This window comes from Prionailurus bengalensis, chromosome D2, assembly GCF_016509475.1.
Source record: "Prionailurus bengalensis isolate Pbe53 chromosome D2, Fcat_Pben_1.1_paternal_pri, whole genome shotgun sequence".
Taxonomy (NCBI): Eukaryota; Metazoa; Chordata; class Mammalia; order Carnivora; family Felidae; genus Prionailurus; species Prionailurus bengalensis.
In genome coordinates, this window is record NC_057351.1 from 86,491,312 (window position 1) to 86,507,815 (window position 16,504).

The following is a 16,504-nucleotide window of genomic DNA, read 5'->3' on the forward strand; positions in this document are numbered from 1 at the left end:
AGCTGCGCCGGCAGCGTGGAGGCTCCCTGGTGGAGGGGATTGGGGATGGACAGAAGAAGCTCAGCCATAAAAGTGAAACTTGGGGCGCCTGGGCGGCTCAGGCAGTTGAGCGTCCAACTCTCGGTTTCGGCTCAGGTCATGATCCCAGGGTCGTGGGATCCAGCCTCCCCCCCCCGCCCGTCAGCTTCTGCACCGAGCATGGAGCCTGCTTGTGATTCTCCCTCTCCCCCACCCCCCTCTAAAAAAAGGAAGAGAGAGAGAGAGGAAGGAAGGAACTCAGGTGTCATGGGGACCGTGAAGGCCTCTGATTCCTGAGCTCAGCCAGAGCCCACATCTTCCCTGGGGACAGAGGGTCCTGCTGCTCGGCCCCGGGGGCTGGGGGCTGGGGGGGGGGGGGCTGTGTTGTCCCCTCGCTCGGAGCTGGCGCCGTGGGACAGGAGCAGACGGGCGCCTCCCGTCTGGGTGGAGGGACGGGAGAGGGTTTGGGGGGAAACTGTGCCGGGGCTGCTTCTGGCCCCACGGCTAACGTGCCGCGCGTGTCCTCCCCAGAGACGAAGGAGCGCCGCGGGAGTGGCGGGAGCGAGCCCGGACCCGGAGGACAGCGGACGCGGCCCCGGGCAAGCCCCTGCCTCCCCAGAGGAGTCTGGTACAAGGACGCCGGCGGGAGGGGTCTCGTCCGGTCCGGGGGCCACGGTGCCCGCTGCAGAGGTGGAGCCTGCGGCCCGCTGACGGACCTGTTTCCTCTCAAGTGAGGAGCCAGGACTGGGGGTGGGGGGCGCGGGGGAGGGGCTGGGGGGGGCGGAGCCAGACGCTCCACGCCAGGCTGGGCGCCGGGCCCGCTCTCCGCCCACGGGAGGCTCGCGTCTGGCCGGCCGGCCGCCAGCGCCGTCCCAGTGGGAACGTCTGTGCCCAGTCCTGCTGCCACCTCACGTTCCTGGTGAGGCCTCTGTCCTTTCAAGCAGAGCAACTGTCACCTGAAGAGAAAAGACACACGGAGCCCTTTTCTCCAAGTGCGGGGTCTGGTAGGACGCCCACAGTCCCGATGCCGGTGCCCACGGGGCGCCAGGTGGAGCCGGGACTGTGACCGCGGCCCTTCACACGGGGCGGGGCGTGTCGGCTCGTGCCTGTACTTCTCACTAAGGAGACCTGGCCGGGGGGACAGGAGAGCGGGTGGCTCTCGGACCTTCTAGGCCCTGAGACACCTGACTTCCCTGCAGACACTTACAGTGTTCCTTGACCGTGAGAGCCACATCAGAGCCACAGCAACCCGGGAGGAAGCGGCGCCTCCCGCCTCCTCTCGCCGCGTGGCCTCCCCGGGCGGGCTGCCCTCCGCTCCCTGCCCGGCACGCACGCCTGCCTGCGTCATAGGCGACGTGCTACGTCCTCCCATCCCGTCTTCTCTGCCACCACCCGCATTTTTGCACAACACGTAAGCGTCCAAGGTTCGTGTGCCGTCGCTTCAGGAACAGGGCGACTTGCACACTTACACCTTCTCGAGGAAGCCGTCCGAGCTCGATCACAGCAGCCCAGTGGAAACAACTGGCATGCCAGGAGATGGGTGGCTGTAAGTTGTATCCCAAGTTCGGGGTCACCCCGTGGCCACGGAAAAGGGTGAGCTAGCATGATACCCCACTGACACGAGGGTCTCGAAGGCGTTCTAGGACAGCACGAGCTGAGACCCCGTGTGAGACTCACGCTGGCCTGTGAGACCGCGGCCTGACGAGAAATACCTTGTGCTTTGCCCCCACAGACCTGCGAAACCCCATGGGGCCGGGGGTGACGGGCGCGTCTTATTACCGTAGGGAGCGCTGGGAGCCTGCCTCAGCTGATGCTGACGGGTGACTCAGGGTGGGGCCTCGTCATGTGGCTGGTCCCCAGAAAGACCGCCTGACCGCGGCCTGCAGCTTTCAGCCCCATCCCAACCGCCCCGCAGGTGCGGGAGGGTGGCGCCCAGAGAGGATGTGCAGCTCCTCACGCTTCCCCACGCCTGTCCCGTGCGCCCCCACCCTTTCCTGTGAGCCCCCTGCCTGTCCTGTGTGCCCCCCCACCTGTCCCATGTGCCCCCCCCACCTGTCCCATGCGGCCCCCCTTCCTGTCCCGTGAGACCCCCCCACCGCCTGTCCCTTGAGGCCCCCCACCTGTCCCAGGTGCCCCCCCGCCTGTCCCATGTGCCCCCCCGCCTGTCCTGTGTGCCCCCCACCTGTCCCATGCGCCCCCCCCACCTGTCCCATGCGGCCCCCCTTCCTGTCCCGTGAGGCCCCCCCACCGCCTGTCCCGGCTGCTCCCCCGCCTGTCCCACGTGCCTCCCCCGCCTGTCCCGTGTGGGCCCCTCCCCCCCGCCTGTCCCATGCGGCCCCCATGAATCTTCCATGCAGCCCCCCGTCTCATCGCGTCTGGCCCCGCGAATCGTCCGTGTGGCAGTTCCTGCAGCTGCTCCCAGGCTGCAGCCTCCGCTGTGCCCTGAGCTCTGTGAGCTGCTCTAGCGCGTGACTGACCCTGAGGGGCTGTGGGAGGCCTGGCTGGGAGCCGGTCAGCTGGCGGTGAGGGGCAGCTTGGACTCAGGCAGGGCGGCCGTGAGGACGTGAGGAGACCCAGTGGTGTCGGCTGCAGGTAGAGGAGAATTGCCACCCTTGTGGGAAACCCCCCAGCCATTGACCTTGGGACAGGGTCCTTCCAGGGGCGAACACCCTGCCCAAGGGGCTCGGCGGGAAGCCACGCTGTGCCGGAGGCTGGGAGGGGACGGCAGCCATCCACGCCACATCCCACTTCTTCCTCTGTTGCAGAGGATGCCCTCGCCTCCCTGAGGCCTACGAGGTGCGTGAAACATTTCTGGGACTTTCTGAACATGCAGGAAGGATGTTGTGAGGCTGGGTGTCCCTGCGGAGTCAGGGCTCGGGCTTCTGCAGATGCTTCACCCTCACCACCCCCCCTCCGACCCCCCAGCCGAGCGTATGAAAGCAAACCCACACGGCGTCTTTGACCTACAGCCAGTTAACGTGCCGTCGTAGGATCAGGACTCTTAGCGGGACCGCGATGCAGGACTGCCGGAAAACAATTAGGAAACCAGTGCTTACAGCCCCACGGCCGCCGTGCCCAGCACTCCTGTGCGCGGCCAGACCAGGCTCGGCTTGTCCCCTGCCTCCCGGAGCGCCGGGGCCTGTGCCCCATTGTCACCCAGGCCCCCTGGAAACGCCACTCTGCAAGTGCCCAGCCGTCCCTTCCCGGCCGGCCCCTGGCTTCCCAGCTCTGCTGCGGAGGGGTGCTAGGCTCTGCCGCGGGGTCGGGGCATCCCAGCCCTCCCCTCTCCCGCCCACGCACCCCTTCCCACCCGCTCTTGCAAAGCTTGACTACTCCCCTGGCCTCTGCCGTTCAGTCAGCAGGTGACCACAAGGAGAAAAGAGAGGCCACCAGGCGGGCACGCACAGGCTCTGCCGTCTCCTCCCCTGGGCCTCTGCCAGTGCCCCCTCTGTGGCCCCAGTTCTGTTGCTCCCGGCCTCCCGGCGCTTTGCTGTGGCGCACGGACCCCTTCCCTCGGTTGGTCCCGGCACCGTTGCCCAGGCCCGCCCGTGGCAGGTGCCCTGTTTCCCCTGCAGCTCCTCTCCTCCCTGACCCCGTGAGAAGCTGCTTGTGTCCTGCCACCTTCCTCGGGTCAGGCGTCCCCAAGGCTGGCTCTGTCCCCAGGAGCCAGGCCTCATCATCTCTGGGTCTCTCCAGCGGATGGTCACAAGCAGTCCTCTGACACTGTGTCCTCACAGCTCACGGGCACCAGCCTCCGTGTCTGTGTCTCCTGACCACCCTCTTCACCCTGTTGCACCTCGCCCCCAGTGCCCTCCGGAGCCTCCTGTCATCCTACCTAGACCCTCCTCTTTGCCACAGGGCCTTTGCACAGGCATCTCCTCCCCTTGCCCGCTGGGCCCCCACTCTTCCATGGGTCCTCAAAGCGTGTGTGGCCACTCTGGAAGGTTCCCCTTGCTCCCAGACCTGCACAGGCTCCTGGGGTCCCGGCCCCCCGCCGGCCAGGAATGTGCCGGTGCCATCCTCCCCCCAACCAGGCTTCCGACTCGGCCAGGCTCTGGCTTCTCGGGCCGGACACACGGGATCCGTGGTCGCCTGTGCCAGGTGTCGCCTGTTGCCGTCCGCCCGGCTCCCCCTCAGCCCGCCCTGCAGGATGCTGATCGGGGCGGGCCCGGCAGGGGGCTCCCAGTGGCGGGCTCGGGGCTGCCGGGGTGGGGTGGGGGGGTGCCCGAGTCAGGCTGGACTCTTCCTGTGTCCGGGCCCTGAGTGCACGCGGCCCCACAGCAGCGCTCCTGTCCCGTTGGCGCCCGGGTCCGGGGAGCACCCGCCCCCTGCCGGCTGCAGGGACCCCCTCCCAGCCTGTCCCCACATCGCACGGGCGGGTTGTCAAGACCAGGAGACCGCTGAGCCGGCTGCCGGCCCCGTTGGCGGACCTGTATTTAAGCGCCACTAACTGGAGGCTGGCGACTGGCGCTGCGTGGAAGCCTTCCTTCTGTCAGATGGGGGTGAAATCCACACGTCACGTAAAACGTGTGAACTGTTTTCAGGTGTCCAGTTGAGGAGCACCCAGCACGCTCACCCCACGCACAACCACCCCCCCCTCCTGCTCCGTCCCCAGGACTCTCCCGTCCCCCCGAAAGGAAGGTCTGTCCCCATCATACACCAGGTCCCCGTCCCCTCCCCTGCCCCCTCGGTCTGTCTGCCCTCTGTGAACATGACGGCTCCGGGGACCTCGAGAGGGTGGGGTCACACCGGGCCTGTCCTTTTGCGTCCGGCTTCTGTCACCGGGCATCGCGACCTCGGGGCTCCTCCGCGCGTGGCAGGCGTCTCCCTCCCGCGAGGCCAGGGGATGTCGTGCCGTGTGGACGGACCGCTGCGTTTACCTGCTCGTCCACAGTAGACACTCAGGTCCCTTCCACCCGCGGGCTCCTGTGAATCTGCTGCCGTGGACACAGGGGTGCCTGTCTGAGACCCCGCTTTCAGTTTGGGGGGGGCCGGAAGTGGGATCGCTGGAGCTAGCTTCTGTTTGTACACGGTTTACTCTAGTGGGCAATGTGACGTCCACAACACTCTGCAAGAAGAGGAAGGTTAGCCTGGTCTGTATAATCTGTGAACCACACGGACATACTGTGCATAGTCGCTGTTGTATTTTGTAGCATAGAAACTTAAAAATATTTGTATGGCCTGGAGTGGCAAAAAGCCTCACAAATCAAATAGGAAATACAGAATTTCTGGAACTACAGATGGAAAATTTTAACTTCAGGGCGCCTGGATGGCTCAGTCGGTTGAGGTCGTGAGTTTCAGTGACCTCGTGGTTTGTGAGTTCGAGCCCCGTGTCAGGCTCTGCGCCGACAGTGCGGATCCCACTTGGGATTCTCTCTCCCTCTCTCTCTGCCCCTTCCTGCTTGTGCGCCCTCTCAGAAAATGAGGAAATAAACGTAAAGAAAGAAAAATTTAACTTTATGAAACTGAAATTTCTAGACAGCCCCGAGTACCGTAATCAAAGTCAAAAGATACAGGCTAACACTTGTACTTGGGACAAAGGCCGCTGTCTGAGATCTGAAGAATGATCACCAGGCTGTTTTAAGGTAAAGAGCTCAGTAGGAACGTGGGCGGAGGCAGACAGGCTGTCCCCGCAAGGGACCCCCCAGTGGCAGTAAAGACAGGACAGAGGCTCCGTCTGCTCAGTGGCTGCCACACCATCACCCGCTAGGGCCACGCGTTCCCAGCCACCGTGGCCGCTGCTGTTGCTGCAACGTGTTGGAAAATACCTAAGTTAAAAATCCGAGCTTCTCTGAGCTCTTGGTGACCCCGTGCTTTAATACACGCAGTCCGACTCCTGGCATCCGTGTACGGAGACGCGCGTCTGTGGGCGATGTGGCAGAGGGAACGTGGACCCGTGAACGCCGGCACCGCCGGCCTCCCCACAAGCAGCTGTGTGTGGGCTCTGTCCCCAGAGGGTGGAGGGCTGGCGGCCTGCAGGGCGTGGGGGCGCCGCCGTGCCTCCTGTCCGTCCCTGCTTGTGGTCCTTGCTTTCAGCAGAGGACTGGGTATGTGGGACGTCTTCCTCCTCGGTGTTTGTACTGATAGCAAACTGTGGCTGGGGGCTTCTTTCCAAATCATACACTTTTAATTAAGAACAATAGTTATATTACTGACTTTAGAAAACACCTACTGAATTTATATTTGTCTTCTCTTCCTGTTGGAGAAATGTTTAGGAGTCCTCCTGGGAAATTGTGGCGGCCCCCTCCCTCCCCCACCCATCCACTGGGATTAAGCCAGCTCCGGCCCCACCCCCAACCCCCAACTCTGCCCCTCCCCCATCCCTCTCTCACCCCCACCCCCATCCCCACCCCCTGGGGTTAAGCACCTTGCCAGAGTCAGGCACATGAACCAGGCAGACCAGGTCCTGCCCTGCTAATCCACTTAGAGGTGTTGTGGCACATGAGGTGATTAGAGACACAGTCTGGGTAGCAGCACGTGGGCCCCTGCAGACTTCAGCCGGAGGAGCCCCTGGTGGGAGCCCCGCCTCCCCTCCCCGGGAGTCCCCCTGCCCTCCCTGCCCTCCCTGCCCTCCGTGCCCTTCTCCCCACACCCACACTTGCCATGTCTCTCCCTCTGCCCACCTTGCGATGCCCTAAAGGGTGTGCTCTCCTTTCAAGGGCAGGCGCATGTGAACAGAGGCACACACACAGACACACAGGCCCAGGTGCGCACACACAGGTGCCCTCAGGTACACACACACAGATGCACAGGTGGAGACACACGGGTGCCCTCAGGTACACACACAGGCACATGCACAGGTAGGCACATGAACAGGTACACGCACACAGATGCACTCAGCTACACACACAGGCACACACATAGGTGTGTACACACACAGATGCACTCAGGTATACACGGGCACAGGTGCACACACATAGGTGCACACACACACACACAGGTCTAAAGCCCCCCGGCGTAGGGAGAGATCAGTCTGGTTCTCAGGCTTGCTCCCTGAGAGTTGGGGAGTGTCTGAGGTGTCTCAAGGGCACAGGGCCACACCAAAGGAGACATTTACAAGCCCACCTGCCATGGGAGCATATCACAGGTGGGAGTCAGGAAAGTGTGGAGGCAGCAGCTGGTTAGGACACTAGGAGAGCCAGGCAGACACCTGGGTGTGGCCCAAGGAGGGAGGAGGGAAGGAAGGCTCTAGAAAGGCAAACCCAGGTAGGGGTTGGGAAGACGAGGAGTAAGGGGGATTGTGCAGGCGATGAAAGGTGCGACTCCGGAGAGGTGGATGAGGAAATCCAAGAGCCCGGGTGACCAGAAATCCTGGCGTCAGGTCCTCAGACCCTTAGACGTAAGGAGTATTCCAGCATTTACGGGGCTGCTTGGACTTAGAAAGGAAATTGTTTCCAAAATGAATTCACATGGCCTGCGATTCTCAGAGAGCTTCCAGAAACACGTGAACCTTTATCGCATCTTGCTCTGCCCTAGATGTGCCCTCTCTCTGCCATCCGTGAACTTGGGGCTGCCGGGGAGGGTCCTGGCGCTACCGGAGGACACGTTTGCGCCCCGCCGGGCATCCCGCGATGGGGGCGGCGCCGCATCCCACCTGGGGCCGGGGACTGGCAGACAGGAACGCTGTTCTCTACCGGCATCCCACGGACCTTGCAGGTTCTCACTTGGAGTCGGTGGGCTTTATCAGGAAAAGCCAACCCCGAGTGCTTCTCCTGGGTTTTCAGCATCTATCCGTGCTGATCCGTGACGTCATGGATCTAAGAGCAGTGAGTTTATAAATACAGGCTGTCCCAACGACAGGACACTTCCTACCTTCTCGCGGGTCAGTTGTGCAGGAGCACTTACCTATTAGCTTGAAACTCAGTGATCCAAAATACAGCCGCACCCACTCGAGAGGCGTGGAACCCATTCTAGAGCACGGCTCCTGTCCGCCCTGCAGACAGAACTGCGGGCAGCTCTCCAGGCCCGCTGGCATCCCCCCTCGGACCCTGCCCTCCCACCGGCCAGCGTCCAGCCGGCGGCCTCCTCGGAGGAAGGATGAGTCTGCTGCCTGCGGGCGGTTGGCTTTGTGTGAACCGGCAGCATTTCCTTAGGTTCCTGAAAATATCTTGCCTTTTCCTAGGTGGTGTCGAAGATTCCCTGTGCCGTGGATTTGGCAGACAATGAGAAAATGCCAGTGAACCCACCCGGAAACGTGAGGCAAAGCAGAGAGAAGTCATCGCAAACAAGTGAAGAAATGAGGTTGGTCCCGGGGTCCGAGTTCAGCCCCGCTGCCCGCTGGTGGCCGCGCTCACACCCCAGCACTCACTGGCACCTGCTGGCATCTGGGGCAGGCTGGGGGAGGGGGAGGGGGAGCGGGGGGCGGGGCAGGGCGGGAACAGCAGCTGCTGGGGGCGTGGCATTTCTGCAGTTTTCCGGTGCAGGTGACCAAGCACACCCCCGATGCTGACCCAGCATCTGCACCCCGGGAATGACCGCCGGGCCCTTCACCCTTCCCCAGCTGCTGCACACCGGAAGTAGACCTGTGTGCCTGTGCGTGTGCGTGCACGCGCATTTTCCTCTCGGCTCTTTCACTCACAACACACTTGATGCTGTGACTGTGCTGTTCTGCACCCTGCACCCCTCCCGGGCACGCGGGGAGAGCCATGGGCGGCCGGGGACACTGGTGGACGGGGCTCCTGTGCCCCTTCTTGCCGGCCCCGCCCTGGGTGCTCCGAAGCCGAGCGGAGGCGAGCTCTGGGCGTGGGTGGGGGGCTCATGTGCTCCGGGGAGGACCGGCCTGGCCTGCACGTCCTGGCCCTGCCCACCGCCGTGTTTCCACATTCTGGGGACCAGGAGGCCCAGAGGAAGGTCGTCCTGGTGTGACGCGCGGACGGCGAAGGGGTGTTCTTTTCTGGGGAGTCATTCGTGTTCATGCCCAGAACCCCGGGGACAACCCTGCAGGTCCGCAGACAGGACCCACCCCAGCCCGTGGAATGGCTTAGATGGAAATGGACGGCATGCAGCTGTCCCCACAGCACACGAGCGTGTGCCCGCGGACCCCGACTGCCCTGTGGGCAGGGCTTTCCTGAGAACCGGGGTTCAGAGGTACCGACGCTGGGGTCTGTGCAGGGCAGGACTGGAGGCCACCGTCCTGCCTGTGTCCCTTATGCTGAAAAGCAAACAAAGCCGACACAGAGGCTGCTGCTGGCAGCGGAGGGGGGGGTTAGGGTCCTCGGGGAAGCCCCAGGCTAGGGGGGGTTATGGGAGGCAGTTGTGTTCCCAGGCAGACACCCCAGACTCCGGGGCCACTGGGGGGTGGGGCTGGGGCCTTGGGAGGCCCCGGGCTGGGGAGGCTGGGGAGGCTGGGGGGTGGGGAGGCTGGGGAGGCTGGGGGGGTGGGGGATGGGGGTGGGGGGTGGTTCTGTTCCTGGGCAGACACCCCAGACTCCAGGGCCTCCTCACACACCAGGCACTGCCGCCCTTCCTGCGCGGCCCAGAATGCTCTGCTATTCTGAACATCCTCGTGTTTAAAGGCAGAGAATTTAAGCCCAAAGCCCTGATGTTGGCAGAGCAAGTATGTCTGAAATCCTAATTTAATAATCCCGTTTAAGGATTTATCACAACTGTGTACTTCCTGTGAAGACAGAGACTGTCCCTTTCGTGTAGTGTCTGTGCACGGCCCTGAATGTGTAATTTCTTACCTGGATGTGAAGTTTTAAAACGTGGCGTGTGTTCTTGCGGCTTCTCACTGCCTGGGCCTGTCTGAGCTGCTGCCCGGAGGGGGAGCGGGTGGCCTAGGTGGCCCCATTCTCGTGCGACAGCCCCTGAGCCCCAGGACTGCACTTTGGCCTGGAGGAAAAAAGGAAAATTCTCTCTCCCTTGTCGGAGCAGGGATTGCCGAGACTCGACTCGACTCGACGTGTAAAATCGTGTCCTTCATCACCCTCTGTTCCCTCAGGGCCTTCCGAGAGGAGCTCTGGGAAGAAAACCTAAAGCAGCACATTCAGAAAACGCACGAGGGAAGAAAAAGATTTCAAGGCACGGCGCCACTCAAGGAAATGAGTCCGGCTGCCCGGGACTTGGCGATCGTAAGTGCGCATTGGCTCTGTGTAAAAACGAACTGTTCTGTTAAGAATCAGAGGGAAGCTGGCGCGCCTCTTCAGAGCACGCGTTCTCTCGATCGTGGGGAGCGCTCCACGTGCCTCACGTGAGGGACGTGCCCAGAATCGCGCTTCGTGGCAGGATAAGAGGTGTTTTCTTGGCGTGCGAGGTGCGTGAGCCCCCCGACACATTGTGCCACCTGCCGGGACCCCAGCACGGCCTCCGCTTTATCGGCAGGGACAATGGGGACGTGCCCGTGGGGTCCTTGCCCGACGCCTGGTAACCAGCAGAGCCTGGTGAGACCCTGACGGGGCTGGAGCCGGCTGACCCCCTGGAACCCATGGGCAGGGAGGCAGGCCCCTTTGCACAGACGTGTGCTGTGTGTGCAGAAATAGTCGGGGTTATGGGAGTGATACCGCGCTCAAGAAAGGTGGCTTCCTGCCGCAGACGACACATAGTTACCCACCCAGCGGTAAGGGGACCTGTCACCTCCCCAGAGTGACCGGCCTCAGGCTGTGCAGGCTGAGCCTGATGCCTCTGTGCCCTTGCTGCTCACGGACGCGGGAAAACACGCCTGCTCTCCCCGGCCCCCCAAGCCCAGGCTCACCTTGACGCGGCGGCTCGGCACCAAAGCTGCCCACAGAGCCGTCCCCACAGCCCGTCGGAGGGCTCCGTCGCCTCCTCTGTCCACGGGGTCCACGGGGCAGGAGGAGGGGAGGAGGGGTGCAGGCAGGGCCTGGGCTGCCTCTCAGGGACCCCACCCTGTCAGACTCTACCCTCTGCCGGCTTTGCCTTCCCAGCCCAGAGAATTGCACCTGCCCTCAGGTAACTTTATTCTCTCCAAATCCGTTGTTCGTGGCTGTAAGCTCCTCCTTAAACACCCCAAGCTCTACCTCCTGAGGCTTCTAAACATCTGTGCCTTGAGCTTCAACTGTGGAGTGAAAGGCCGGTCTGGCATTATGAACAGCTGTACTCACAAGTCTGATAACCTAACACGGAATGGACCATGCCTTGGAAGACACCATCTGCCAAAACTCACACAAGAAATAGCCAGTCTGAATATCTAGTATCTCTTAAAGGAATCCAACCGATAATAATTTTCAAGTGAGTTCACTGGAGAATTCTACCAAACGTTTTAAGGAAGAAATGATACCATTCTCTATGATCTCTTCCAGAAAATAGAAGTGGAGGCGAAACATCGTAATTCATCCTATGAGGCCAGCATTACCCTAACGCCAGAACAAGGACGTCACGTATGAGGAAAACTGCAGACCGGTGTCTCTCCCGAACACAGATGCGAAAATCCTCAACAAAATATTAGCAAATCAAACCTAACAATGTATAAAAAGAATTATACACCATGACCAAGTGGAATTTGTCCCAGGTGCACAGGGCTGGTTCCACCTTCAAAACCCATTTTATGGAACGCATCGTCACCTTGTGGCCGAAGAAGGAAAATCACACGATCGTATCATTTGGTGCAGGAACAGCATTTAACAGAATCCAGCACCTGTTTGTGGTAACTGCTTGTAGCAAACTAGGCACGAGTGGAACTTCCTTGACTTGATAAAGAGCATCTACAGAAACTGCAGCGAACATCGTACTTCATGGTGAGAAACTAGAAACTACTTTTCCCCTGAAGGTCGGGAACGAGACCATTTCTCTCCAGCATCACATGGGAAGTCCTAGCTACTGCAACAAGACGAGAAAGGAAAATGAGGTAGATTAAGAAGGAAGAGTTAAGACTGTCTTTGTTTCCGGATAACTCAGTTGGCTGTGTAGAAAATCCCAAAGAATTGAGCAAAATCTCCTGGAATTAATAAGTGATTATGGCAAGGTTGCAGGATCCAAGGTTAAGATGTAAAAGTTAGTCACTTACTATATACCATCAGCAAACAAGTGAGATTTTAAATTAAGAACATTCACATTAGCACCCAAAAAATGGTGCTAGGTACAAATCTAACAAAATATGTACAAGATCTGTGTGAGGAAAACAACAAAACTGATGAGTCAACTCAAACAAGAACTAAATGGATGGAGAGGAATCCCATGTTCATGGATGGGAAGGCTCAATATCGTCAGGATGTCGGTTCTTCCCAAGTTGATGAAGACATTCAGCAGAATCCCAATCAAAATCCCAGCAAGTTATTTTGTGGATATCGACAACCTGCTGCTAACGCTTATATGGAGAGGAGACAAAGGCCCAGAATCGCCCACACAACACTGAAGGAGAACAAGGTTGTAGGACTGATACTACCCGCCCTGAAGACTCACGGTAAAGTCACAGTAATCAAGATGGCGTGGGGTTGGTGGAACATAGACAGATGGGTCAGTGGATCAGAGGAAGACCCACATAAGTACAGTCGACTGATATCCGACAAAGGAGCGAAGGTAACGCAGCGGAGCAAAGATGGCGTCTTCAACAGATGGTGTTGGAACCGCTGGGCATCCACGTGCAAAATAGCGAATCTAGACCCAGACCTTACACCTCCCCGAAAGTGAACTGAAAGTGGGTCACAGAACTAAATGTAAAATGCAAAACTGTAAAACTTGTAGAAAATGACATAGAAAATGTGGGTGACCTTGGGTTGGCGGGGAATTTTTAAATAGAACATCAAAGGCACCACACAAAAAATGATAATGACTTCATTAAGATTTAAAAATTTGTCTCTGCGAAAGATACTGTCAAAAGAATAAGATGCCAGGGGCACCTGGGTGGCTCAGTCAGTTAAGCGTCCGACTTTGGCTCAGGTCATGATCTCATGGCTCATGAATTCAAGCCCCACATAGAGCTCTGTGCTGACAGCTCAGATCCTGGAGCCTGCTTCAGATTCTGTGTCTCCCTCTCTCTCTGCCCCTCCCCACCTTGCACTCTGTCTCTGCCTGTCTCAAAAATAAACATTAAAATAGGGGCGCTTGGGTGGCTCAGTCAGTTGAGTGTCCAACTTCGGCTTAGGTCATGATCTCGCAGTCTGTGAGTTCAAGCCCCATGTCGGGGTCTGTGCTGACAGTTCAGAGCCCGGAACCTGCTTCGGATTCTGTGTGTCCCTCTCTCTCTGCCCCTCCCCCACTCACGCTCTGTCTCAAAAATAAACAAACATTTTTTTAAAAGTTAAAAAAAAATAAGATGCCAAAGACTGGGAGAAAATAGTTGCAAAAGACACATCTACTAAAGGATTGCTTATCCAAAATATAGAGAGAAAACAACCCAATTAAAAAGTGAGCCACAGATCTGAACAGACACTTCACCAAAGAAGATACATAGATGTTAAGTAAGCATATGAAAAGATGCTCAGTATTGTATGTCGTTAGGAAATTGCAAATTAGAACAGAGAGGTACCACACACACCTATTAGAATGGTTATAATCCAGTCACGGACGACACCAGATGCTGGTGAGGATGTGGGGCAGCGGGAACTCTCGTTCATGCCGTGGGGACGCCAGACGGCACAGCCACTTTGCAAGACAGTTTGGTGATTTACTACAAAATTGAATGTACTCTGAACTTGAGATCCAGCAATCGTGCCCCTAGGCATTTTCCCAAGAGTTCAAAACTTAAGTCCAGACCAAAACTTGCTCACAGATGTTCATAGCAGCTTCACTCATAGTTACCAAAACTTGGGAGCAACCACGATGTCCTTCTGTAGGTGAGCGGATAAATAAACTGTGGTCCCTCCAGACCGTGGAGTACCATTTGGCCCCAAAAAGGAACGAGCTGTCACATCATGACTAGACCTGAGGGAGCCTCACATGCACATCACTAAGTGAAAGAGCCCATCTGAAAGGCTGCAACTGTATGACGTTCTGGAAGAGAGAAAACTCTGTGCACAGTAGGAGCCTCTGTGGCTGCAGGGCTGGGGGACAGAGAGATGAGCAGGCGGAGCACGGGGGATGTTTAGGGTGGTGCCAGCTCTGTGACAGCACAGTGACGGACACCTGTCATTATACATCTGTCTGGGCCGGCAGAACGCACACCAGGAGTGAGCCCTGCCGTAAACCACGGCCCCCGGGTGATGACGATGTGTGAGAGGCAGGTCACGGAGTGTAACGCGTCCCGTCTGGTCTAACAGGAAGCTGAAACCTGCAAAGGGCCAGGAGAGAACAGAGTGGCCTCACCACCGGGGGGTGGGGGGGCAGCAAGGAATTCTGTCCTCAGACTGGCAGGCCAGGTGCCCACGGACAGAGGCATTCCCACGCAAGGTCTCACTGCGTTCCTTTCTGCGCGGCCTTTCTCTGGAAGCTACCGCAGAGTGCATCCTTCCAAATCAAGTCAGCAGAATGGGAAAGGAGTGAGTGTTCCAGAAAAAAGGAAGCTGACCCAAAAGAGAGCCCAGGAGCCCCCCCCCCCCCCCGCAAGGCTGTCGGCTGTGCAGGCCGCCAGCCTGGAGCTCGGGGAGGAGCCCCGAGGGTCTCTCCAGGGCAGACAGATCGCTGAGCATTTGACCAAGGGGACAGGATGTCGAGAGGTTCCCGGACAAGTGTGTCGAAAACAAAGCAAATCTTTCTGAAGGAGCGGTTAGTAATTGCACGACGAACGTAGATTTCTGCAGGGAAGAAAACAGGCAGCACGGGCCGGGGCGGCACAGGTCCGCTCGTAGGCGGGTCTTCGACAGTACGTGCTGTAACCTGTCCTTGTGGTTTCCTCAGTGACGTCGTCTTCTCTCTAGCTGACTGTCGTAAGATGACGTGTGGAACACACACCACATACAAAGTAGCTGTTAATCAACGGTGTGTGTTATCGGCAAGGCTTCTGGTCAACAGAGGCCTAACTTCTGGGCTGCTCGTACAGTTTGGGGGAGTTAGTAGCTACACACGGATTTTCTGCCATGCAGGGTTGGAGCCCCTAATCCCACGTTGTCCAATGTAGTAATCGTTACCCAGCCATAATGACGTGGACCTGAACGTTAACCCACGGTTGTGACGGATCCGTACTAGGGGTCTTGGTGCCTGGGCTGGAGGGCGGTCCGGGTTATGCCCCGGGGAGGTCCCAGCACTGCAGACGCGAGTACTCGCTGGCCAGCTTCTTGCGGGACCGGGACAGGAAAGAGCCTGCCTCCTTGACGCTGGCCGCTTTATCCCACTGAGGGCCACGGAGCCCCGTCCACCGCTTTTCCCGGCCCAGCAGACTGGCTGAGAACATGGGATCTGGAGAGCACAGGACTCCCCGCTGGGGATCTCCTTCCACTATTAGGGACCCTGGTCCTGCTGCTGTGTCTGTGGCGTGAGGGTGCAGTTGAGGCCCTGCCTCCCCAGGACAGGCATGAGGCTCTGGTGGGGTCATGGTCAGGGATGGTGCCCACGTTGGCCACATGAGGAGCCCCTGCTCCTGTCTTCAACCCTCCACGGACTGGCATTCCCTCAGCTGTGGGCAGGTGTCACAGGCGGGGCCCTGGTGGGGACTCCGGGAGGTGCAGCCCACGGGCCTGCCCGGAGAGGTCACTGTCCTTCTTGGGAGGGAGGGTGCTCAGCCGGCTCCCCTGCAGACCCCGGGGCAGGACAGAGCGCTGCGCACCTATACACGGTCCTTCTGTGTGGACGGGGCTGTGCCCCCACCCCGGGCCCTGCCAGCTGGGCTAACGTCCACCCCCTCCCTTTCTCCCGAAAGGCCAGGAAGCTACAGGATCGAGTGACGGAGTCGGGACCGGGGCCGACCTTAACTAGAAGCCACCGGTTGGCGGCTCTCGCTGGGCACCGTCCACGCCACCCACCTGCGTCCCAGCCCCAGAAGATATTGTTCGACACGAAATACTGAGTCTGAGGACGGTCGTGAGTGCTAATGAGTGAGGATCCCTGGCGCTGACAAAGACTCTTCAGACCGAGGAGTGGGTGCAGCGGCTCGTGGGCCCTGCCCGGGTGTCCTTCCCTGCGAGCGCGCCCGGGGCGTCCGCTCCAACGCCACCCCCTCCCCCCGGGGTCTGCGCGGCTTTTTCAGAGGCTGTAAAAGGGTTAAGCCGGATTAAAGGAGAGAACACCAAGGACGAGCCACCGGGTGTGCACTCCCGTGCCCGCGTCTCTGCCCGTCTCACCGACGGCACGTCCGCGGGTCAGCACCCGGCCCTCCCCTCTGCCCCCGTCAGCCCCTCCTAGCTAGCCCTCACCCAGGCTGCTCAGACCCTCCTGCAGGAGCCTCCGACTGAGTGTTCAATAAATTCAAGGGCTTGACCTCGAAACTGTCTTTGATTTGGCTTCTCAGCTCCTTGACCTCTTGGTGGGAGGGAGGCAGGGTTAGACCAGGCCCGCCATGGGGTCCAGTGACCAGCCCCCCAACAGACCCTGGCTTGGTTTTGCATGGCTACTGCCCTTGAGGGGCAGCACCCTGATCTCTCGTGGGGGACCCAAGCCGCCCCCAGCTTAGCACCCACTTGACTCGGAAGACAGGCAGGTTGGAGGGGAGGGAGCCTGG

At 59.5% G+C, this 16,504-nt stretch overlaps 1 protein-coding gene and 1 long non-coding RNA gene across 9 annotated transcripts in view; both read left to right on the forward strand.

Moving 5' to 3' along the window:
* LRRC27 (leucine rich repeat containing 27) overlaps positions 1 to 16,281 on the forward strand; it is a 37,140-nt gene extending 20,859 nt beyond the window's left edge. For 7 of the 8 annotated variants that reach the window (XM_043597928.1, XM_043597926.1, XM_043597927.1 and 4 more), the window contains 4 exons: positions 550 to 748; positions 8,141 to 8,259; positions 9,959 to 10,088; positions 15,707 to 16,281. In XM_043597928.1, the coding sequence (XP_043453863.1) occupies positions 550 to 748; positions 8,141 to 8,259; positions 9,959 to 10,088; positions 15,707 to 15,853 (595 nt within the window). In that variant the 3' untranslated portion in view covers positions 15,854 to 16,281. Of the gene's footprint in view, positions 1 to 549; positions 749 to 8,140; positions 8,260 to 9,958; positions 10,089 to 11,276; positions 12,596 to 15,706 lie in introns of those variants that run through there. The other variant, XM_043597931.1, reaches the window with a different exon arrangement.
* LOC122493400 lies at positions 1,571 to 5,257 on the forward strand. The gene is made up of 2 exons (XR_006299884.1): positions 1,571 to 2,814; positions 2,988 to 5,257. It is a non-coding gene; the product is annotated as an uncharacterized LOC122493400 (long non-coding RNA).
* Positions 16,282 to 16,504: the final 223 nt, after the last annotated feature.